This window comes from Physeter macrocephalus, chromosome 15 (genome assembly GCF_002837175.3).
Source record: "Physeter macrocephalus isolate SW-GA chromosome 15, ASM283717v5, whole genome shotgun sequence".
NCBI lineage: Eukaryota > Metazoa > Chordata > Mammalia > Artiodactyla > Physeteridae > Physeter > Physeter macrocephalus.
In genome coordinates, this window is record NC_041228.1 from 38,281,221 (window position 1) to 38,307,441 (window position 26,221).

The following is a 26,221-nucleotide window of genomic DNA, read 5'->3' on the forward strand; positions in this document are numbered from 1 at the left end:
CACCACCCCCAAGTCCGTGGAAAAATTGTCTTCCACAAAACCGATCCCTGGTGCCAAAAAGGTTAGGGACCACTGCTCTATAGGATGGAGACAACAGCTCCTGCTCTCCATGAGCTTGTTTGAAAGAGAACCTGGCACCTGCGGCAAACCTCCGCATCCTCCAGTGTAGGTCTCTTCCCCGTTTGATGGCCAAAAAGCTGGTGAAATGGGTTGAGCGCCATAGTTCCCAGCCCATCTCCCCCCCAAGAAAGATGGAAAAGCTGGGAAAATTCAGTCTCTTCTTACAGTTAACCTGATAACTAGGGCTCAAAACATGTAGGGAGCTGCTGTTGGCCGTGACATCTGACAGTGACATGGGACAGCACAAGGCAGAATACACAACAGCTGATCTTACAAGATACCCAGCTATTTAGGAGAAGGCAGGAAAAGGCAGTTGCATTAAGAAGGATCCAATGCTCAACCTGGCTCTGGGTGAGAGCATAACAGCAAAGGTATCAAGAAACTGGAGAAGACGCATCTCTGATGCTGGCCCAGGTAGCTGCAGCTCTGTCCTATGGGAACTTTCACCCCCATCCTAGCTGTTTCTGCCAGCAGAGGGAAGCAGCATCACAACCAGCAGCCAATTAGCAGTTTCATTTTCTGGTAGAAAATGCTAAAACCACAAGATAGGCCACTCCCCACCCCACACCCCGTGCCCCCCCGCAACTCACACACGCCAGAGAAGGTAATGGGAGAGACGGAGAACTGTAACGGGAAATAAAATAGGCTTGTGGAGGGCCTCTATGAGACTGGTGTTGTGCGAAATGGTCACCAGCAACCTCAGGGGCTGAGCTGGATCCATTTAACTGCATTGTTCTTTTTCCTGGGGATGTGGCAGACATTGATGGTTGCCTTGCCAACAACTCTTACCCAGTCTTCTTGAAACCAGAATCCTGACCCGCAAGGCATGAGTCATGAGTTGTCTAAGGCAGCCTGGCAACCATGTTTTCCTTTGTCAGTGATTGGTCTAGAGCTGGGAATATGCCTAGTTCTCGCCAATGAGACACAGGAGGAATTTATTGGGGCCCCTAGGAAAGATTTCCCTTCCTGAAAAGACAAAGATGTATGAAAAGTAGTGAAATGAAACCCACAGCCGAGGGACCTCAGACTATCCCTTAAAGGGTCCATGATGTGCCCTCCCACGTGACTAGTGGGTGGAACTTTCCAGGTGCACAGGGCACGAACAGACGGTAGCTGCAGACCAAGCACAGGGAGAGAACTTCCACGACATGCAGGGGCTGGCCTACGAGAAGACATCCCCCCATGAGGGTCATGGGCCCCTTGGCACTCTCTCTGCGCCTCATCCCTTCTGCATGACAGAGGCAGAATATAGTTAGCTGTGCGCGATTTCTCAGTTCACCAACAGCCTTACCTGTGCAGAACAGACTGAATGCCAGGAAAAAGTAAAGAGCTTCAGCGAAGAAAAACAGGCCCGGCAATAAAACTCCGGCCACAGACACAGAGACAAACAAAAAGCCAAGCAAACAGACACAGAACACAAAGGGTCCCACAGTTTGGGGCCACATAGTATAGGGCCTGCAAATCCTACACTTCATCATTACACCATCAGAGAAAAAAGTGAAATTATCTTCAGTAAACACTGGTTTGAAAAGCCAGCATTCAGCCACTATGGAAAACAGTATAGAGGTTTCTCAAAACAATTAAACATAGCATTACATGTGATCCAGCAATTCCACTTCTGGGTTTATACCCAAAAGAACTGAAAGCAGGGACTTGAACAGTACTTGTATATATCCATGTTCATAGCAGCATTATTCACAATGGCCAAAAGATGGAAGCCACCCAGGTGCCTATTGACAGATGAATGGATAAACAAAATGTGGTATATACATAATGTGGAATTTTTCTTTTTGCAGAATTTTATTTAAAAAAATTTTTTAATAGATCTTTATTGGAGTATAATTGCTTCACAATACTGTGTTAGTTTCTGTTGCACAACAAAGCGAATCAGCCATATGCATACATTTGTCCCCATATTCCCTCCCTCTTGCGTCTCCCTCCCACCCCTCTAGGTCATCACAGAGCACCGAGCTGATCTCCCTGTGCTATGCAGCTGCTTCCCACTAGCTATCTATTTTACATTTGGTAGTGTATATATGTCCATGCCACTCTCTCACTTCGCCCCAGCTTACCCTTGCCACCCGATGTCCTCAAGTCCATTCTCTATGTCTACTTCTTTATTCCTGTCCTGCAACTAGGTTCATCAGTACCAATTTTCTTTCTTTTTTTTTTTTTTAGATTCTATATATATGCATTAGCATACGGTATTTGTTTTTCTCTTTCTGACTTACTTCACTCTGTATGACAGTCTCTAGGTCCATCCACCTCACTACAAATAACTCAGTTTTGTTTCTTTTTATGGCTGAGTAATATTCCATTGTACATATGTGCCACATCTTCTTTATCCATTCATCTGTTGATGGACACTTAGGTTGCTCCCATGTCCTGGCTATTGTAAATAGTGCTGCAATGAACATTGTGGTGCATGTCTCTTTTTGAGTTATGGTTTTCTGAGGGTATATGCCCAGTAGTGGGTCATATGGTAGTTCTGTTTTTAGTTTTTTAACCTCCATACTTTTTTCCACAGTGGTTGTATCAATTTACATTCCCACCAACAGTGCAGGAGGGTTCCCTTTTCACCACACTCTTTCCAGCATTTATTGTTTCTAGCTTTTTTGATAATGGCCATTCCAACTGGCATGAGGTGATACCTCACTGTAGTTTTGATTTGCATTTCTCTAATAATTAGTGATGCTGAGCATCTTTTCATGTGCCTCTTGGCCGTCTGTATGTCTTCCTTGGTGAAATGTCTATTTAGGTCTTCCGCCCATTTTTTAAATGGATTGTTTTTTTGATATTGGGCTCCATGAGCTGTTTGTATATTTTGGAGATTAATCCTTTGTTGTTTCATTTGCAAATATTTTCTCCCATTCTGAGGGGTGTCTTTTTGTCTTGTTTATGGTTTCCTTTGCTGTGCAAAAGCTTTTAAGTTTAATTAAGTCCCACTTGTTTATTTTTGTTTTTATTTCTGTTATATAATGTGGAATATTATTTAGCCTTAAAAAGGAAGGAAATTCTGACATATGCCACACATGGCTCAACCTTGAAGACATTACGGTAAGTGAAACAAGCCAGTCACAGAAGGACAAATATTGTAAGATTCCACTTATATGAGGTTCCTAGAGTAGGCAAAGTCATAGAGATGGAAAATAGGATGGGGGGTTGTCAGGGGCTGGGGGGAGAGAGAATCGGTACAGAGTTTCAGTTCGGAGAGATGATAAAGTTCTGCAGCTGGATGGTGGTGATGGTTGTACAATGACATGAATGTACTTAATGCCACTGAACTGTACCTGTAAAAATGGTTACAATGGTAAATTTTGTTATGTATATTTTAACACAATTTTTTAAAGGGCCATCATTGTCTTTAAGAAAGACTTACACACAGTAATTAAATTAAAAAACATGAAGATTCTTAAAGAGGTTATCACTCAGCTATCTGGCAAACAGCAATTTAAAAATGCCTCTTCTCCAAATGGTACTTTACAGCAGAGGTTTAACTGTAGATCTTTGCCTTCTTTACGTGCTTCAGTAACAATTCTTCACATGTTACTTAGTCATTCACACATTTATTCATTCAATCTGTATTTATTGACTACCTACTATGCTCCCCACATCTGGTCCAGTCTCCTCCCTAACTGTGATGAGCTATACATGGGCCAGGCTTGGGTGTAGGTTTATCTGGCAAAGCCTGGAGTGTCCAATAACCCTGCGAGGTCAGATGGCAGGACTGTCAGATGACCAATTAAACAGCGCTTATGAGTGCCAACTCGCAAAGGAGCTGGAGACCTCACTGAGAAGATGAGAAATAAATACATGAAAGATTAGTGACCCAGACAGTAAATTGTAATGCCAACTGAGTGGCACAGAGAGTAAGTTTTAGAAAAATTGGACAGGCTACAAAATGTTAAAGCAGAGAGTCATGTTCCTTCAGTTTAGGAAATCGGGATCCAGAGAAGCAAAGCAGCCTGTCCAAGGTCACATGGCCAGCATGAGTGACACTGCCAAGACCGGCCTTCGCGTTCCCCGGCTCAACCGGTGGCCCCCGCCCCAGCTGTTTAGAATGTGATGTCTCCAGGACTTCCCTAGTGGTGCAGTGGCTAAGACTCCACACTCTCAATGCAGGGGGCACGGGTTCGATCCCTGGTTGGGGAACTAAGGTCCCGCATGCCACACGGTGCGGCCAAAAAAAAAAGAATGTGATGTCTCAGCCATGGTGCCAGCGTGAGCGATCCTGGAGTCCAGCACGCGGGTCCCACCCATCTCTGATTCCACCCTGGGGCCCCCGCCTAGACCGCCAGTCCCTGTCTCTGTGTCGCTGCCTTAATAATTTATGCTTTAAGTCGATGACGGCACTTTCCAGAAAAAGAAATTATGCCTAGATGAGGAGGAAGAACAAATCCTGTCCAAGAGTGTTTTCTTCAGTAGGATTCTGCCTTGAACTTTCTTTTTTTTCCAGTTGAACTGGATGACATCAAATTCTTTTGAAAAATAGATTTCTTATTAGAATTGAAAATAGCCCACATACATCAACCGCCGATTAAATGTGAATGGCTGTACCCTGCGCTTGAGATCTTTAATGCTCTCCTAATAACAAACTCCAGATTTTAAGCCCCGTTTCTCTGCTTCCCGATTCCATGTGATGCTCCAGAGAGAGGGTGAGCGCTCACTTTCCGATCTGCCCTAACTGCCGGAGTGTGCGCATTAGGGCGAAGTGGCTTTCAGAGGGACCTCGGGAGTCGAGGGCTGGGTTTGTAGCAAAGACAATGGAAAAAGTAATGATGAGGCAGGATGCTGGGAGAAGGGCTGATGAGGACATTGGGTTTTAAAAACAAATTCCATTTTTCTTGGATGAAAAGTAGGGCACCTGGCTAAAGAGGAAATGGAGCTATCACGGAATACATATGAATAAGCGTTAGGGACTCGGGCTGGGCCGCAGCCTGAGACTGGCCGTCTGTGGGCGGTGGTCACACTACTCCCAAATGGTCCCTTGCTCTGCACTCGTACTTCTGTTCTTGGCCTGCCTCCTCCCTTGATAACTGTGCAGTCCATGCCTTGGACTCTTCTCTTACTCCAAGTGCCTCTCCAGGCAGGATGTGGAGGGAGGGGCGAGGGACTCCTAGATGATTGTAAGAGATGCAGAGCTTCGAGCCAGTTCCCCTCCACTGATGGCCACATGCCCAGCTTGCTTCCTTCTCCCTCCAAAAGCGACACACAGTGAAGCCTGCAACTCCAATGAGTGTCTGAGTTGAACCAGATCTAATCATCCCCCATGTAAGAGATCTGGGTTCACAAAGGAGTCCAATGGTGAGTGCTTTTCCCTGGGTGAAGTCAGCCACTGACACTCTCACCCCTAGAAAAAGGTGTAAGTAGCACAGAGAGGAGTGGCCAGGCTGACCTTTCCCACGTACTGCATGCATGTGTGGTCTAATGGAAAACTGTCCATCTAATTGTTTTCACATTCCGAACGCTCTCAGTTAAAATTCTCGTCCGATGCTTGAATGTTTCCAGGGTTTGCATCCAGGCAAGGTGGTGGGAATCATTTTTTAGAAGAGAGGCTCAGTTTCAAAATATGGGCTCTGCCACCCTCTGCCACCGTACAAGGTTTAACATGTATTAGAGTGAGTGTGTGAGTTAACATGTGCTGTAAGCAGACTGTAGCTTGTGGACTCAATTCTATAAACCACAAAGCTTTTCCAAAAAGATATATGGTAAAACTTTTGAAAATCCGGTCCTGTGATGCAGAATGCTGCTGTACTTATCACCAGGAAGAAGTGGATGCAGGGACACATAAGAGAATATGTCCCTTAATGGGAGTTCCAGAGAGTTCTGTGAATGACACTGTGGGGAGAATGTGTACAATTCAGTGTGCATATGTGTGGACTAACTTCGGGGATGCTTTTTAAGAAAACACTTGCATGCCTTAAAAGGGCCATCTTTCTAACAAGATAGAGTAATTCAGACGATAGTTGCCATTTCTCCAGGATGATAAATCTCAGAGATTCATTTGCTCATTCATTCACTAAATATTGTGTCACACCAGCAGGCGCCAAACACTGAGGTGATGGGGATTCACGAGTGAGAAGAAGAGAAGAATCTCTGTCCTTATAGACTTTGCATTCTAGCAACCTCTCAGGCACAGATCTCTTAAAGAGATCCCACTGGGGGTCCGTGCTCTAGATCCCCGGTCAAGCCCTCTGAGGTGCTAGACAACAGTATCTGAGTCACTCAGCACATCCTTAATACCATCCTGCTGACACCATGTACCTCTTGAATGCTGCAGGGATGCCCCAGAGTCTTCTATTTTTCCTTCCTTCATAACAAAGAGGAAAGAGCTGCAACTTGCCCTTTCTTAGCAGCCATCAAGTGTCTCATCTTGTAGGACTGGAAGAAACCAGCTCCTTTTCCCTCCAACTCTGGACCCAGCCTTTTCTTTCTCAAAGTCCCAAATACTTGTTGCAGGTTGGGGGCGGGGGGGGTGGAGTAAAAAGAAGGGAGGATGTGCCCTCATTTCAAATAGGTGGGAGCTTCAGCTTGGGCCTCGATTTCACTAAATGAATCCGATGGGCAGACCCAGTCTATGCGGTCTCTAAAAATTATCCCCATCACAGGATCAGGTGAGACAAAAGGTAAAATAAAAGGCAGAATACTGTTAGCACACACAAATGCTGAGTATAAGTGCACCTGGTTGAGATTTGCAAGGGAAAGGAAAACCAACAGGGCCATCTGAGGAACAAGCCCTTCTTCAAGCCCCAGTGCAACTTACTTCTGCAGGTTTTCTGATCTGGATTCAGGGTAAAGCCTTTTAAGCAACGGCAGGAATAGGAATCATCTGTGTTAACACACTCGTGCTGGCATCCATGGTTAGGTGAGGCACAGTAGTCTATCTCTGAAAAGAAAGAAAACTCAGAATGATGAACAAAACTAGAAATCTAGCATAGAAAAGTCAAAGGATTTGCAGTCTTAACTTTTCCTAAACAGATACATTCCCGTGACCTCAAACACTCATGCCATAGAGGGATATATCAGTGAAGGTATTTCCATGTTTAGGGATACGGCCCCCCAGGAAGACAACTTTCTTGACATGTTACAAAATGTTTATGCTTTGTGAAGATGCTTTCCTTGTCTTGGTTCATGTCAGAGCCACTAAAATGAAAGTGTGTGACTGGGTGTTGTTCGTTGTTTCACAGGCTTGGAAGAGAGAGCTTAGCTGAATATTTGACTGAACTTACGAAATTAAAATAATGAAATCTTCCCAAAGTCAAACTTTAAACCACTTAACTGTGTGAAACACTGAGCCAAATAGGATAAAAATGATATCCTGGGAAAAAGAAGGCCTGAGAGTGAAAGGCATATTTTGAGGGCAAAACACCTCCCCTGTTAACGTCATTGGCCTCATCTACACTTAAATCATCTCAAGGCTTCACAGGCAGGGAATGTGATCTCTAGGTACACATTTATTTCAACCAAAATATTCAGAAACAAAGATCACATGGAATTTTTAATAGTGAAATTTTACTTGTATAAGTATTTTTTAGATATGGATTAGGACTGTTCTACTGACAGGTCTGCACCAAGTATTTTGCTGTAGTGGAACTTGGGTGCATTGTCTAAAATGGCTTGAAATAAGTGGCCACTGATGGGGTCTTAAAAGGTGTCTTTTTGTTTTAATGAGGATTTTTATTGTTTTAAGGAATATATGAACTACATATATCATTTTCCTAATGAAGCATTTGGTATAAATGAGTTTTCCCAGCCTGTACCAAAGGAAACGAAACGAGTAAGAGAAAGGCATACAATATTCTCAAACGAAAAAATATTGAGAAAATGCCAATTCTTCCGAATTTAAAGTCATGGAAAATTTTAAACATATATAAACAAATGAACTCACTAGTATAATAAATCCACGTGCATATCACTCGGCTTCAAGAAAATCAATCTACAGCTGACCTTGTTTCCTGTATACTCCCATCCCCCAAGCTAAGATGCCATATTACTTGAAGGCAAACCCCAGATGTTATATCATTTTGTCTATAAATATTTCATAATGTATCCTTAAAGGACTGGAACTCTTTAAAAAATATAACTGCAATACCACAATCACATATAAAGGTATTTTAAAAGATTTTTATTTGGAAATGATTTTAAACTTACAGCAAACATAATAATACAAGTAGATAGGTACAAGAAACACATATACACTCTACCCAGATTTATCTATTGTTAACATTTTATCCCATTTGCTTTATCATTTGCTTATCTCTCTGAATTATTTGAGGGTAAGTTACATATATCACCATCCTTTTTCCTTAAACACAGTGTGTGCTTCCTAAGAGGAGGGATATTCTCTTATATAACGACAGTGTAGCCATAACTTCATAAATTTACATTTATACAAGACTTTTATTTAATCTACCATCCTTATTCTAGTCTTCTAAGTTGATCTAATAATGTTCTTTGTAGCATTTTTCATCCTCCAGTATAGAACCCAATAGAGGGTCAGAGATTATATTTAATTTTCATGTATGCTTAGCTTCCTTTAATCTGGAACCATGCTGTCTAATGTGGCTATTTAAATTAAAATGGAATGGAAACAAACAACCTAAATGTCCATCAACAGATGAATGGATAAAGAAGGTGTGATGTGTGTGTGTGTATATATGTACACACACAGTATGAAATGTTATTCAGCCATAAAAAAGAATGAAATAATGGAATTTGCAGCAACATGCATGAACCTAGAGATTCTCATACTAAGCGAAGTAAGTCAGAAAGAGAAAGACAAATACCATATGATGTCACTTATATGTGGAATCGAAAATACGACACAAATGAACATATCTATGAAACAGAAACAGACTCACAGACATAGAGAACAGACCTGTGGTTGCCAAGGGTGAGGGCAGGAGGGGAGGGAAGGAGTGGGAGTTTGGGATTAGCAGATGCCAACTAGTATATATCGGATGGAAAGCAACACAATGTCCTATTTCATAGCACAGGGAACTATATTCAATATCCTGTGATAAACCACAATGGGAGAGGATATGAAAAAGAACGTGTTGATATATATGTATAACTGAATCACTTTGCTGTACAGCAGAAATTAAACACAACATTGTAAGTCGACTATACTTCAATAAAGTTTTTTAAAAAATTAAAATAGATTAAAATTAAATAAAATTTAAAATGCAGTTCCTCAGTTGCACTGGCCACACCTTAAGTGCTTGGTAGCCACAGTAGCTCCTGACTACTATATTGTATGGTGCAGATACAGAGCATTTTCACTATCACAGAGTGTTCTATCCAGTAGCAACAGTCTAGAAACACTTCCACAGCCTCTCTTTGTGTTTTATGACATTAACATTTTAAAATAAAACAGTCTTCCCTGCTCATTTTTAGTTTTATTGACGTACAATTGACAAAAAACAAATTGCACATATTTAAGATGGACATTTGATGTTCCGACATACATATGTGTCCATGAAACTATCACCACAACCGAGGTAACGAACTTACGCATTTCCCTCAGATGTTTCCTCAAGACACTTTCTAATTCATTCTTTCCTACTGCCTCTGCCCCCAAATAACCGTTCATCTCCTGTCAAAATAAATTAGTTTTTGCATTTTCTAGAATTTCACATAAATGGAATCATACAGTTGTGTTCTTTTTGATCTGGCTTCTTTCATTCCTCATAATTATTTTGAGATTCATCCATGTTCATGTGTATGTCAACAGTTTGTTCATTTTTTACTATAGAGTAGTATTTCATTATATGGATATACCACAATTTATTTGTCTATTCACCTGCTGGAGGGATTTGAGTTGTTTCTGGTTTGAGGCTATCACAAATAAAGCAGCTATGAACATTCATGAACAAGTCTTGGTGTAGACATATGCTTGCTTTCTTTTTTTTTTTTTTTTTTTTAAAGTATTTATTTATTTATTTGGCTGCATCTGGTCTCAGTTGCGGCATGCAGGATCTTCGTTGCTGCGTGTGGGATCTTCGTTAGGGCATGTAGGATCTTTAGTTGCAGCATGCGGGATCTTTTAGTAGAGGCATGCAGGATCTTTAGTTGTGGCATGAGAACTCTTACTTGCAGCATGTGGGATCTAGTTCCCTGACCAGGGATCGAACCCAGGCCCCCTGCATTGGGAGCGTGGAGTCTTAGCCACTGGACCACCAGGGAAGTCCCATAGACATATGCTTTCATTTTGAGTAAACATTTAGGAGTAGAATGGCTGGATTGTATGGTAGATGTATTAATTTCTTAAACATTCCCACCAGCAGTTTATGAGAGTTCCAGTTGCTCCACATCCTTACCAACACTTGGTAATTTTAGCCTTTCTGGTAAGTACATAGTGGTTATTTCATTGTGGTTTTATTTTGCATTTCCCTCATGACTAATGCTGTTGGATATATTTTCATATGCTTATTTTCCATTTCTATATTTTCTTTAATGGAGTGTCTGGTCAAATCTTTTGCCCATTTTCATTAGGTTGTTTGTCTTCTCACTAAGTTTGAAGAGTTCTTTACATGTTCTAAATACAAATCCTTTGTATTTATCTAAATACAAATATTTTGCAAATATTTTTCCCAGTCTGTGGCTTGCCTTTTCATTTTAGTAATAGTGCCTTTTGAAGAACAAAAGTTTTAATTTTGATGAAGTTCAATTTATTCATTTTTTATTTTTATAATTTGTGCTTTTTGTGTCCTCTTTTAAGGCATCTTTGCCAAACGCAGGGTCACTAAGATCTTTTCCTATGTTTCCTTCTATAATTTTTATAGTTTTCAATCTTACATTTAAGTTTAAAACTGATTTCAAGTTAATTTTTGTATGTAGTGTGAGGTAAGGGTCAAGTTCCTTTTTTTTTTTTTTTTGCACATGGCAACCCAATTGTTCAGCACCATTTGTTGAAGACATTATCCTTTCCCCCATGAATTGCCTTAGTACCTTTGTTGAAAATACTTTCACCATAAATGTGTGGGTCTATTTCTGGACTCTGTTCTGTTCCATTGATCTATATACTCCATCTTTACACCAATACCACACTGTCTTGATTACTGTTGCTTTATAATTGGTATTAAAAATCAGGTGGTTTAAGTCCTTCAACATTGTGCATCTTTTTCAAAAAGGGCTATTTTAGTCCTTTTCATTTCTACATATGTTTTAGAATCAGCTTGTCAATTTCTACAAAAAAAGCATGCTAAGATTATGATAGATAATACTGTGATCTATACAGATTAATTTGGAAAGGACAGACATCTTAACAGTATTGAGTCTTCTGATCCATGAATATATATCTATTTAGTTAAGTCTTCTCTAATTTCCCTTAGCAATGTTTTGTAGCTTTCATTGTAAAGGTTTTCACAGCTTTTGTCAAATTTATCCCCAGGTGGTACATATTTTTGATGCTATTATAAATAGCATTTTAAAATGTAAATTTGTGATTTTCCATTGAAAGTATATAAAAAGGGACTTCCTTCATGGTGCAGTGGTTAAGAATCCACCTGGCAGTGTTATACAGCAGAAACTAACACAACAATGTAAAGCAATTATACTCCAGTAAAGACGTTAAAAAAAAAAAGAATCCGCCTGCTAATGCAGGGAACATGGGTTCAATCCCTGGTCCGGGAAGATCCCACATGCCGTGAGCAACTAAGCCCGTGCGCCACAACTACTGAGCCTGAGCTCTAGAGCCTGCGAGCTACAACTACTGAGCTCGTGTGCCACAACTACTGAAGCCCACGTGCCTAGAGCCCATGCACTGCAACTACTGAGCCTGCGTGCTGCAGCTACTGAAGCCCGCGCACCTAGAACCCGTGCTCCACAACAGGAGAAGCCGCTGCAATGAGAAGTCCACGCACTGCAACAGAGTAGCCCCCGCTCACCGCAACTAGAGAAAGCCCGTGCACAGCAACGGAGACCCAATGCAGCCAAAACAAAACATAAAACAAATGAATGGCAAAGAAAAAAAGAGGGAAGGAGGACATACAGAGTAAAAGAGACTCAGTTTAAAAAAAAAAAGAAAGTATATAAAAAAGAATTGATTTTTGTATATTGACCTTGTACCCTGCATCCTTGGTAAACTCACTTAATAGTTCTAGAGCTTTTCTGTAAATTCCATTGGCGATGTTGTCTGTTAATAAAGATGGGTTTTGTTTGTTTGTTTTACTTAATCATTTTTTTTGTATAGAGTTTTCCACTTTTAATATTTGGTTAAACAAAAAAACATCTTTTATAAACAAACCCAGCACAAGGCCAACAAAAAGGAATAAAAGCAAGAAAAACAAAAAGCCTAGGGTTGCCCCTTACTGGGTATCAGGGTCAGGCCTGCTCCCTTTCTTAAAGGAAGTGGGGCTTTTTGCCCTTGGGCATCAGCATAGATCCCTGTTCCTAAGCACCAGAATTGGATATAAACAGAGAAACCAGCCCTGAAATGTTTTACTTAATTATTTTATTTATTTATTTATTTATTTTTGCGGTCCGCGGGCCTCTCACTGCCGCGGCCTCTCCTGTTGCGGAGCACAGGCTCCGGACGCGCAGGCTCAGCGGCCATGGCCCACGGGCCCAGCTGCTCCACGGCACGTGGGATCCTCCCGGACCGGGGCATGAACCCGCGTCCCCCGCATCGGCAGGCGGACTCCCAACCACTGCGCCACCAGGGAAGCCCTACTTAATCATTTTGATTTTACACTTGTATTTGTTTCCTCTTATGCTGAAAGTATAGGTACAAAGTGACATTAACATTATATATATTTATTGTATCATATATTTATATGTGTATATGTATAATTTCAAAATAAGAAAACAATTCTATTATTAATGCTAATACTACTGGTAACAGTTAAAGCTCTTTTGTTTTTCGGATATCTGCCACTTGGAATGTAAAGTCAACATATTCCCTGCCTGTCACTTAAAATAATTATCTGGGTGATTATGCTGACAACCTCATATACAGTTAGGCTCATTTGCTTCAATTTGTTCTGCAGACAATTCTCCAACACCAATTTGGAGCCCTGCAATTTAATTCAATTCTGACACTAACTACCCAGAGTTAACATCCAGTCTCACAAGGTAAAGTGTAAGGTCCCCAGTAAGACTGCCCTTACTTCAGATACCAGCCTCCAGTGGGGTCCCCAGGCCACCTTCACATCTGCACAGCCACCTACAATTTTGGGGTCTCCCACCACTCACTCCTTTCAATAACTTATTAGAATCACTCACAGAACACAGGAGAGTGCTATACTTACAATGACCATAATAAAGATGCTTTTAACTCTTCCTTTCCAATCTAGGTTTCATTTCTTACTTTCTTTTTTTTCTTCCTTATTACAATGGCCAGAACCTTACAGTCCATGCTAAATAGAAGTGGTGAGAGTGGGTGGGTATCCTGTTTTGTTCCTCATCTTATAAGGAAAGCATTCAGTCTTTCATCTTTAAGTATGATGTTAGCTGATAGTTTTTTCATTGATGCACTTTATCAGATTGAGGCAGTTCTCTTCATTCCTAGTCTGCTGAGAGACTTTTTTTTTTTTTTAATAGTAAATGAATGTCAGGTCTTGTCCAGTGCTCTTTCTGCATCTGTTGACTTGGATCATATAGTTTCTGCTTTTTAGTATGTTAATGTTTTAAATTTCATTTGAATGTTAAATCATCCTTGAATTCCTGGGATAAATCCCACTTGTTCATGAGGTATATATTTATATATTGTGGAATTTTATTGCTAAAAATAATTAAAGATCTTTTGCATGTATTTCATGAGGGATATTTGTGTGGTTTTCTCTTTTTTTCTGGCTGCACCATGCTGCATGCTGGATCTTAGTTCCCTGACCAGGGATCGAACTGGTGCCCCCTGCAATGGAAGCATGGAGTCTTAACCACTGGACCACCAGGGAAGTCCCTGGTTTCCTTTTCTTGTAATGTCTTTTTCTGGATTTGGTATTAGGATAATGCTGGCCTTATAGAATAAGTTGAAAAATGCTCCTTCCTCTACTGTTTTCTGGAAGAATTTGTGTAAAATTGGTATTTGTTCTTCCTCAAATGGTAGAATTTGGTAGAATTTACCAGTTAAGCCAACTAGCCCTGGAGTTGTCTTTGTGGGAAGGTTTACAAGTACAAATTTAATTTCTTTTAATAGATACGGGCCTATTCAGATTATCTATTTCTTCTGGAATTAATTTTAGGAGTTTGTGAATCCAACAACACATAAAAAAGATCATACACCGTGACCAAGTTGGCTTCATCTCAGGATCACAAGGATGTTTCAACATACGCAAATCAACCAGTGTGATACACCACATCAACCAAAGAAAAGACAAAAACCACATGATATCTCAACAGATGCAGAAAAAGCATTTGATAAAATTCAACATCCATTCATGATAAAAACTCTTACCAAAGTGGGTATAGAGGGAACCATATCTCAACATAATAAAAGCTATTTATGACTAATCCACAGTCAACATAATACTCAACGGTGACAAGCTGAAAACCTTCCTGCTAAAATCTGGAACATGATAAGGATGCCCATTCTCATCACTTCTATTTAACATAGTACTGGAAGTCCTAGCCACAGCAATCATATAAGAAAAAGAAATAAAAGGTATCCAAATTGGAAGGGAAGAGGTAAAATTCTCATTATATGCAGATGACATGATACTATATATAGAAAACCCTAAAAATTCCACACAAAAGCTACTAAAACTGATAAACAAATTCAGCAAGGTAGTAGGATACAAGATTAACATACAGAAATCGGTTGCATTTCTTTACACTAACAATAACATATAAGAAAGGGAAAGTAAAGAAACAATCCCTTGGGGACTTCCCTGGTGGTGCAGGGGATAAGACTCCATGCTCCCAATGCAGGAGGCCCGGGTTCGATCTCTGGTCAGGGAACTAGATCCAACATGCATGCCACAACAAAGGAGCTGGCGAGCCGCAACTAAAGAGCCCATATGCTGCAACTAAGGAGCCGGCAAGCCGCAACTAAGGAGCCCATGAGCCGCAACTAAGGAGCCCACCTGCTGCAGCTAAAACCTGGTGCAACCAAGTAAATAAATAAATATTTAAAAAAAGAAACAATCCCTTTTAAAATTACATCAAAAAAAAGATAAAATACTTAGAATAAACCTGACCAAGGAGGTGAAAGATTTATATGCTGAGAACTATAAAACATTGATAAAGGAAACTGAAGATGATTTTTAAAAATGGGGACTTCCCTGGCAGTCCAGTGGTTAAGACTTCGTGCTCCCAATGCAGGGGACACGAGTTCGATACCTGGTTGGGGAACTAAGATCCCACATGCCACACAGTATGGCCAATAAATAAATAAATAAATAAATAAATAAATAAAGGGAAAATATCCCATGCTCTTGGAGTAGAAAAATTAGTATTGTTAAAATGGCCATACTGTCCAAAGCAATCTACATGTTTAATGGGATCCCTATCAAACTACCTGTGACATTTTTCACAGAACTAGAATAAATAATCCTAAAATTTATATACAACCGTAAAAGACCCAGAATTGCCATAGCAATCCTGAGGAAAAAGAACAAAGCAAGAGGCATAACCCTCCCAGACTTCAGGCAGTACTATAAAGCTACAGTAATCAAAAGAGCATGCTATAAAAAGAAATGAAATTGAGTTATTTGTAGTGAAGTGGATGGACCTAGAGTCTGTCATACAGAGTGAAGTAAGTCAGAAAGAGATAAACAAATACCGTATGCTAACACATATATATGGAATCTAAAAAAAAAAAAATGGTCATGAAGAACATAGGGGCAGGATGGGAATAAAGACGCAGACCTACTGCAGAATGGACTTGAGGACACGGGGAGTGGGAAGGGTAAGCTGGGACAAAGTGAGAAAGTGGCATGGACATATATACACTACCAAATGTAAAACCAATAGCTAGTGGGAAGCAGCCGCATAGCACAGGGTACTTGGTGCTTTGTACCCTAGAGGTACAAAGCACCACCCTAGAGGGGTGGGATAGGGAGGGTGGGAGGGAGGGAGACGCAAGAGGGAAGAGATATGGGGATATATGTATATGTATAGCTGATTCACTTTGTTATAAAGCAGAAACTAACACACCACTGTAAAGCAATCATACTCCAATAAAGGTGTTAAAAAAAAAAGAGCATGCTATTGGCACAAAAACAGACATTTGGATCAATGAAATAGAATAGAGAGCCCAGAAATAAACCCACACATCTGTGGTCAATTAATCTTCAACAACGGAGGCAAGAACATAGAATTGGGAAAAAGTCTCTTCAGCAAGTGGTGTTGGGAAAGCTGGACAGCTGCATGTAAATCACTGAAGTTAGAACACACCCTCACACCATACACAAATATAAACTCAAAATGACTTAAAGACTTAAATATAAGACAAGACACCATAAAACTCCTAGAAGAGTACATAGACAAAACATTCTCTGACATAATCGTACCAATGGTCAGTCTCCCAAGGCAATAGAAATAAAAGCAAAAAACCCCATATGGGACCTAATCAAACGTAAGCTTTTGCACAGCAAAGGAAATCATAAAGAAAACAAAAAGACAACCTATGGACTGGGAGAAAATATTTGCAAATGATGTGACCAACAAGGGCTTCCAAAATATACAAACAGCTCATACAACTCAATAACAAGAAAACAAACTACCCAATCAGAAAATGGGCAGAAGACAGAAATAGACATTTCTCCAAAGAAGACATACAGATGGCCAACAGGCACATGAAAAGATGGTCAACGTCACTAATTATTAGAGAAATGCAAACCAAATCACAGTGAGGTACCACCTCACACTGGTCAGAATGGCCACCATTAAAAAGTCTACAAATAACAAATGCTGGAAAGGCTGAAAAGGAAACCCTCCTATACTGTTGGTAGGAACGTAAATTGGTGTAGCCACTATGGAGAACAGTATGGAGGCTCCTAAGAAAACTAAAACTAGAGTTGCCATATGATCCAGCAATCCCACTCCTGAGCATATACACAAACAAAACTATAATTCAAAGAGATACATGTACCCTTGTACTCATAGCAGCACTATTTACAATAGCCAAGACATGGAAAAAAGTGTCCATCGACAGATGAATGGATAAAGAAGACGTGGTACTTATTTCCAATGGAATGTTACTTAGCCATAAAAAAGAATGAAATAATGCCATTTGAGATTACATGGATGGACCTAGAGATTATCATACTAAGTGAAGTAAGTCAGAAAGAGAAAGACAAATACCATACGGTATCACTTATATGTGGAATCTAAAATATGACACAAATGAACTTACCTACGAAATGGAAACAGACTCACAGACATAGAGAACAGACTTGTGGTTGCCAAGGGGGAGGGAGGGTTGGGGAAGGGTGGATTGGGAGTTTGGGATTAGCAGATGCAAACTATTATATATAGAATGGATAAACAACAAGGTCCTATTGTATAGCACAGGGCACTATATTCAGTATCCTGTAATAAACCATAATGGAAAAGAAAAAACAATTAGTAGTTTGGGTCTTTCAAGGAATTTGTCTATTTAATCTAAGTTGCTGAAGTTATTGGCGTAAATTTGTTCATCATTTTCCCTTATTATCCTTCCAGTGTTTATAGGATCTGCAATGATGTCCACTCTCTCATTCCTGATATTACTAATTTGTGTCTTCTCTGTTTTTTCCCCCCTGACCAGTGCGGCTAGAGATTCATCAATTTTACTAATCTCAAAAAACGACTTTTTGATTTTACCAGTTTTCTCTGTTGGTTTCCTATTATCTATTTCTTTAATTTCAGCTCAGATATATACTTCCTTTCTTTGAATGTCTACTAACTTTATGAAAAAGTGTTAACCTCACTATTCACTAAGTCATTCAATAAATATTCTCTGAACATCTACCACCGGCCAGGCACTGGAATCAGCAGCGGGCAAAAGTACAGTCCTTTCCTTCATGGAGCTTATAGGAGTCACTTATATATAATCTCTTATAATGGAACAGATTGTTCATTAATCAAATAACACCAACAAATATACATTTAAAAGTTGGACATACATAATTTTATGAAGAAACGGTAACTAAAGACATGATAATAAATAAAGCAATGAGAAAAAATTTTCTCCTAGTAAATTAACAAAAATTTTTAAAATCAGGCAATTTGGGCTTCCCGGGTGGCGCAGTGGTTAAGAATCCGCCTGCCAATGCAGGAGATACGCGTTCGAGCCCTTGTCCGGGAAGATCCCACATGCCGCGGAGCAACTAAGCCTGTGCGTCACAACTACTGAGCCTGTGCTCTAGAGTCTTCGAGCCACAGCTACTGAAGCCCGCGCGCCTAGAGCCCGTGCTCTGCAACAAGAGAAGCCACCGCAATGAGAAGCCCGCACACTGCAACGAAGAGTAGCCCCCGCTCACTGCAACTCGAGAAAGTCTGCACACAACAACGAAGACCCAACGCAGCCAAAAATAAATAAATAAATAAATTTATTTTAAAAAATCAGGCAATTTTATGGTATAGTATAAAAAAAATGGTACAAAGTTTTTGGAAAATAATTTTGTAATACACATCAAAAGCCTTAAAAATGTTAATAGCCTTTGACTCAATAAATTTCCTTTCATGTTTTGTTCCTAAGAAAATGATCAGAAATGCAAAGATTTATATGCAAGAACATTTATCACAATACAATTTGAACAGCCAAAAAAAGTGCTGAACAAACTGTGAACATACATATGATAGGATATTACGCAGACATTAAAATGCTTTTGATAAAGTTTAAATGACATGTGAAAATGCTCATGATTTAATGTTATACTCTATGATCTCAACTCTATAAAAATATATACATAAGCATTAAAAAGAAAGACCAAGAGAAATGTAGCAAATCAGTATTAACAATGGTTATTGCTGGGTGATAAGATTACAGATCATTTCATTTTATACAATTTCACTTCTATACTATCCAGTTTTCTACAATGAGTCTATATTACTTTTGCAATTAGAAAAGGTGTTAAAAATAAATATACACATACATAATTGTGAGACTAGTTGCCATGGAAAATGGCAGAAATAAAATAGAAAAAAGAACGGTGTGGGATGTGCCCAATAATTTTTTTAAAATTAATTAATTAATTAATTAATTTTTGGCTGTGTTGGGTCTTCGTTTCTGTGCGAGGGCTTTCTCTAGTTGTGGCAAGCGGGGGCCACTCTTCATCACGGTGTGCGGGCCTCTCACTATCGCAGCCTCTCTTGTTGCGGAGCACAGGCTCCAGATGCGCAGGCTCAGTAGTTGTGGCTCACGGGCCTAGCTGATCCGCGGCATGTGGGATCTTCCCAGACCAGGGCTCGAACCCGTGTCCCCTGCATTAGCAGGCAGATTCTCAACCACTGTGCCACCAGGGAAGCCCATGCCCAGTAATTTGGAGAAGAAAATAATCAGGGAACATTGCTAGGAACAATATGTATAGCTTCTGATGTCTATACCTGACACACAAGATATAGGCAAACAAAGCCTGTTTGGGAGCTCAGCATAGGGGAATGACCATGAGCTCCCAGGGATCGCTGGAATTTGGGGAGATAGGAAGCGAATGTATGACTGTGGAGAGGGCAAGCTGTATGCACTATGGACCATAACACCTGCCTCACCATCTCTCACTCTAATCTAGTCATATGAACTTTCTTGCTGTCCCTCAACACTGCCAGGCATCACAGTTTCTGCCTCAGGGCCTTTGCACCAGTGCTGTTTCCTCTGCTTCAAAAGTTTCCTCCTTCCCTCACCTGCTTCAAGTTTTTGACCAAATGTCACTTTCTTGTTGAGACTTGTAATCCTCTGTTACCCTGCTCCAATAGAATGTACGCTCCATAAGTACAAGAGGTTCTTGGTCTGTTTTATTTACCACTGAATTCCCAGTATCTACCAAAGTATCTGGCACATAGTAGGCGATCGACAGGTATTTGTTGAATAAATAAATGGTTACTGGTATTACTCTTAATGGAGTGTTTTGTGAAAGTTTAGATGTGTAAACACTGCCCACTAAGAACCAACAAGGAGTCACTAAGAACAGAAGACAGCTCGTGAACCCTCCTTGATGCTTCTGGCCAGGCTGTTTAAACACTTCCCTCCAGGAGGATCTCAGCTCAGACATTCGGCCAGTTATGAACTCAACCAATGATTGTTTCATCCAGCACACATTTCTCCATCCGGTCTATGGGGCGTGGGGATCTCTTTAGCAAAATGATGGAATGTCTGTTAGAGTCTAGATAGTTGCTCCCACATTTTCCATGCCTGGCTAGTCTACTAAACGAAATAAAATTATTCTGATATGACTCACTCTTAGTGAACAGGAAAATGTGAGAAGCTTAATTTGTCCTGTTGGTCTCAAAGTGCAAGGAAGTAGTGATCAGCTCAGTGTAAGGAATCACTAAGAGTCAGAGCTGTACAAAGTGAAATGCACTGCAGGGGGTATAGTGAGTGTCCTGTCAGTAGGGGTATTCAAGTAGAGGCTGGATGATGACACAGTGAGGATATTGTAGGATGGGTGGTTGGGCTAGAAGTAGGTTGAACTTGAAGGTCTCTTTCAACTGAGAGTCTTTTTTTTAAAGAAAACACATTTATTTTCTTTTCCATTATCATTTATCACAGGATATTGAATATAGTTCACTGTGCTATATAGTAGGTCCTTGTTTTTATCCATTCTATATATAATCGTTTGCATCTGCTAATCCCAAACTCTCAATCCACCCTTCCCCAACCCTCCCTCCCCCTTGGCAACCACAAGTCTGTTCTCTATGTCTGTGAGTCTGTTTCCATTTCGTAGGTAAGTTCATTTGTGTCATATTTTAGATTCCACATATAAGTGATACCATATGGTATTTGTCTTTCTCTTTCTGACTTAACTTCATTTAGTACGATAATCTCTAGGTCCTTCCATGTAACTGCAAATGACATTATTTCATTCTATTTTATGGCTAAGTAATACTCCATTGTATAAATGTACCACGTCTTCTTTATCCATTCATCTGTCAATGGACATTTAGGTTGTTTCCGTGTCTTGCCTATCGTGAATAGTGCTGCTATGAACATAGGGGTAACTTTTTAAATTATAGTTTTGTTTGGATATATGCCCAGGAGTGGGACTGCTGGATCATATGGCAACTCTATTTTTACCAACTGAGAGTCTTTGATCCATGCACACAAGTCTTACGAAAGCAAGTGGCATATTGCAGGCTGTAAGAAGATACTGGGCTCAGCAGGTTAACAACTAGCTGGCCAGGAAACCCAAAGACTGATACATTCTAGTTCGTCTATTGCTGATGCAGTAAACAATTACCTCCTATGTCTGTGTTTCATTTTTCATGCAAGTATAAATATTCATTTGGTACTTTGTGAAAGCACTCCTATTTGAAAAATAAGGATAGAAATGTCAACCAAGTTATCAATGGAGCCTGAAAAATAATGAGTATAACGATCTCAAAGCCAGTAAGTAATAAACAGCAAGATGCAAAATACGATGTCGACAACTGCCTTTACTCAACATTACAGGTGTTAGATGATTAAGCAATAGACATGAAACACACAGTCTCCTTGATACCAAAGACACAAATCCCTATCTCCTGAAAAGACCCTGAGCATCTGAGAATGTTCTCGTGCCAGCTCAGGAGTAATGGTTTCTATGGACCTCTAAAAATCTTGTCCCCATAATATTCAGCAATTCCACTCCTAAGTATATGCCCAAGAGCTGAAAGCAGGGACTTGAACAGATACGTGTACACCCATGCTCATAGCAGCATTATTCATAATAACCAAGAGGTGGAAGCAACACAAGAGGATGAATAAACAAAAGGTAGTGTATACATACATGGAATATTATTCAGCCTTAAAGAGGAAGGAAGTTGTGACACATGCTACATCATGGATGAACCTTGAGGACATTATGCTAAGTGAAATAAGCCAATCACAGAAGGACAAATATTGTATGATTCCACTTGCATGAGGTACCTAGAGTAGCCAAATTCATAGAGACAGAAAGTAGAATGGTGGTTTCCAGGGGTGGTGGGGAAGAAAGGGGAGGGGGGAATTATTATTTAATGGGTACAGAGTTTCAGTTTAGGGAGATGAAAAAGTTCTGCAGCTGGATGGTGGTGATGGTTGTACAACAGCATGAATGTACTTAATGCCACTGAACTGTACACTTAAAAATGGTTACAATGGAAAATTTTATATTACGTATAGTTTACCACAGTAAAAAAAAAAAAGTCTTGCCAATATTTTGCAAATTGATGGCACCTGCATATTTCTACCCTTCTCCCCTCTAGAAAATATTCAGATGGATTTGTATGGGATGCTTTAGGGTAAAGAACTGAACACAACTTACATATTTTAATTGTATGATTTGTTCAGGAACATAAAGCTCTATTATGTACATTTTGGCTTAATCATAAATTAATCATACTTGGTATATTACATTGACAAGTCTATATTTTTTAGACAATAATTGCACACTTAGTAATTGGATTAGCTTTCAAATATACTTTTGGTTAAAAATAGAGACTCAGAGGCTTCCCTGGTGGTGCAGTGGTTAAGAATCCACCTGCCAATGCAGGGGACACGGGTTCGAGCCCTGGTCTGGGAAGATCCCACATGCCACGGAGCAACTAAGCCCATGCGCCACAACTACTGAGCCTGCGCTCTAGAGCCCGTGAGCCACAACTACTGAGCCCGCGTGCCTAAAGCCCGTGCTCTGCAACAAGCAAAGCCACCGCAATGAGAAGCCCGTGCACCGCAACGAAGAGTAGCCCCCGCTCACGGCAACTAAAGAAAGCCCGCACGCAGCAGCCAAGACCCAAGGAAGCCATAAATAAACAAATAAATTTATATTTTAAAAAAATAGAGACTCAAATTTAAGGAACTGAGTTTCTTTTATTTCATTTTCTGCAAGTTGACTAGGAATGGGAAAAAATTGTTTTAAATCACTCAACATTACAGCAGCAGCCAGGCTCTGACTTGGCTGGAAGCTGATGTGATACCTCATTAATTAAAAACAGGATCCCTGCCTTGATGCTGAGCTTTCACCTCCATCCTGTGTTTCTGTCCTCTTGACTGGTCCCTATTTCTCCGTTTGTGTTCCTGTTTTTGTCAGAGATCTGGAGCATTCCCAAGTGTCTTGGTTCTTACAACTGAACTGCCTTATTCCCTAATCTCACAGCCTTCCAAGTCCTCCGGGGGGCGGGGGTTTCTATTCTCTTGCCAGTCCTCTCCCCAGGTCTGGCTCCCTGCCCTGCCCCCAAGCATAGCAGGAAGGGGAGCCTTCTAGGGGACTCATCTCCCGGAGGCTGATGGCCCAACACTCCTCTCTGCCCACACACTGAGGGGGCCCACTTCTGGGTCTTGACTCCAACAGGGCCCAGAGACAGCTGAACCGCCAGGCTCCGTGCCTAGCTGGTGAAACCTCACAGCCGGACCAGTCCCTCCCCTGACTTTCAGCTGGAACTCCTCTCCCAGGTCCCCTGCACAGCACTATCTACTTCTAGGGTCTCCTTGTTTGTACTGTCCTGGGGCTTGTCATTCTCCACATCCCGTGAGATTCTGGATAGGTGACATGTTGATGGTGAGGCTCTGGGAACAGGGGCTGGGGGTAAGGTCAGGCGACCCCAGCCAGGGAAGGAGTGCTACAGAGGCAGGAAGGAGACAGGAGAGGATACATGTGTCCCTCCAGGCCTCGTCCCAGGGCGGCAGCCGCATCCCCACCTCTTCTTGTCCAGCTGGCCTCCTCCTTCCCTTAACTCCTACCATGAGTCTTGTCTGTGTCACCCTGGGAGCCTTTGGTCATATAACACCTTGCAGGTGACTGAGCTGCTCTGTGTGGCTTGTGTTGCCAAGCAGCCTCCAGCGGAAGTCTTGAATTTTGAATTTTTTAGGCACTATTAAAGTTACCCCAGGCATGTGGTATATGCTCAATAGATCCCAATTTAAAGTCTTTCTGAAGCCAGTGTCATCCCTTCAAGAATTTGCTTGGCACCAGGCCACGTGCTAAATGGTTTAGATGAATGCTCTCATTTAGTCTTCAAGACAACGCTATGGAGTAGGCGGTATTATCTCCCCTATTACAGTTGAGGCAACTGAGACATAACTTGCCCAAGATCATCCAGCAAAAATGCAGATGAACTGGGATTTGAACTGCCCTCGGTGGCATGTGGCCTCCCCTTTGATGGACAGAACTGACTCATCAGCCCAGCAGCCACAACTCCCCGAACGCTACCCCAGCCCAGGCCGCTGGCTCATAGCTCAGAATATTCAGAAAGGAAGGGAGACTAGGAACAGAACAGTCCATTCACTCTTTCTCTTATTCGTTCAATAAGCAACTGTAGGCCAGTTGTGGAGATGGGTCTGCCTGGCTGATATTTTTGCACATCTTTCCTCCTCCTGGCCACCTACATCTCACTCTTCTTTACCTGGTGAAGGATGGCTCTGCCTTCAAGACTCAGCCGAGATATCTCCTCCAGGAAGGACCTGGCCTTATTCATTGCTATTGGCATGTGGTTTGGGGTCCAGAAATGTATGTTTTGACTTCCTGTGCCCCTTACAGTTTTATCCTCCACCCCTGCCTCTAGCTCTGGTGCTTTTTCAGGAGTTTTGGGGGGATGCTTTTTAAAAACTATGCAGGCATATCCTGCTTTACATAATAGATGTAGTTGGAAAGGTTGTGGGTACATGAACTTTTTATGAATTGAAATCCTGTTTTCTCATTGACGGATGTTTCAGAGGTGACTTTATTCTAAATTGCTATTAAACGTCACTTTTTAAAAATGCTGGGCCCCAATACTTTAAAAACAAACTTTCTCAAATGAACCTTTCTATAGGATGATAATTATCCATACACAATCCCTTAAGTGCTCTGACATATCTTTACATTTAAAAGAATGTTTTTGGAATCCTTTTACAAAACGAACGACCACTGTCAGTTTATAAATTGTCATGGTCAGATTTGGGGAGCTCAAATTTATTCTGGTGTGGATGCGTATAGTTAAAATCAAATAGAGCTAAATAGCTCAAACAAAAACTGAGCAGTTCTCTGCAAAATGCCCCCCACCAACTCCTCCCCCACCCAGGGGCAACCACAGTCAACTCCTTTTGGCTCAGAGATTTTCCTTTACTTGTGTGGAGTCAGAGCTGCAGCCCACAAGCCACAAAGCTTCAGTGAAAGTATTTCTCAAGCCCTGTTAACACTGGTGGGCACAGGAAGGCTGAGCCAGCATGAAGTAAGATGGTCTGATTGTCAGCACGCTCGGTAGATGCTGGAGGAACGCTCCGACATGTGGTCTCTGATCAAAGATACATACTGTTGTCAGAGGCTGTGAAGGGTGACACTGAGATAGAGTGGGCTACGGTCTTAGGACACGTTAAGAAAGGCCTGACAAAGGAGGAATAGGGCAGAAGGTAAAAGGCCCCCTAACCCCAGCACATAATCCTGTGCTACTCTGTGCTTGGAAGACTTCCTCAGCCACAGTGCTTATAGCAGTAGCATCAAAAACTGTGTGTGTAACTTACTTGTGCATGTTTTCTTATCTGGGTTAAGAGCAAATCCTTTAGGGCACCGGCAAAAGTAGGAGCCGTCGGTATTTACACAGTCATGCTCACATCCGTGGTTTTCTGAGGCACAGTAGTCCACAGCTGTAAAGATTAAAACACAGAGTTTAAGTAGGAACACAAACAGAGGTAAAGGGCATTGTAGAATGGAAACATACTTATAACAAATATAAGTAAGGATTAATATTTTGGCCCCCAGAAGAGGATGGACAAATAAATATGAATCTAAAACCTCCCTTACGAAAAAAATATCAGGAGTCTGGATCAGACAATTCATATCAGAAGATTCTAAAGAACTTACAGGACTTCCCTGGTGGTGCAGTGGTTAAGAATCCGCCTGCCAGAACTATTTACAATAGCCAGGACATGGAAGCAACCTAAGTGTCCATAGACAGATGAATGGATAAAGAAGATGTGGCACATATATACAATGGAATATTACTCAGCCATAAAAAGAAACAAAATTGAGTTATTTGTAGTGAGGTGGATGGACCTAGAGTCTGTCATACAGAGTGAAGTAAGTCAGAA

General features: G+C 41.0%; 1 protein-coding gene across 7 annotated transcripts in view; it reads right to left on the reverse strand.

The window, feature by feature from the left end:
• The window catches only part of MATN2 (matrilin 2), a 175,881-nt gene that overhangs the window by 34,559 nt on the left and 115,101 nt on the right, over positions 1 to 26,221 (reverse strand). For all 7 annotated transcript variants that reach the window (XM_028500794.2, XM_028500797.2, XM_028500796.2 and 4 more), the window contains exons 6-7: positions 25,655 to 25,777; positions 6,884 to 7,006 (exon numbers count right to left, since the gene is read on the reverse strand). In XM_028500794.2, coding sequence (XP_028356595.1) covers positions 6,884 to 7,006; positions 25,655 to 25,777 — 246 coding nt within the window. The remainder of the gene's footprint in view (positions 1 to 6,883; positions 7,007 to 25,654; positions 25,778 to 26,221) is intronic.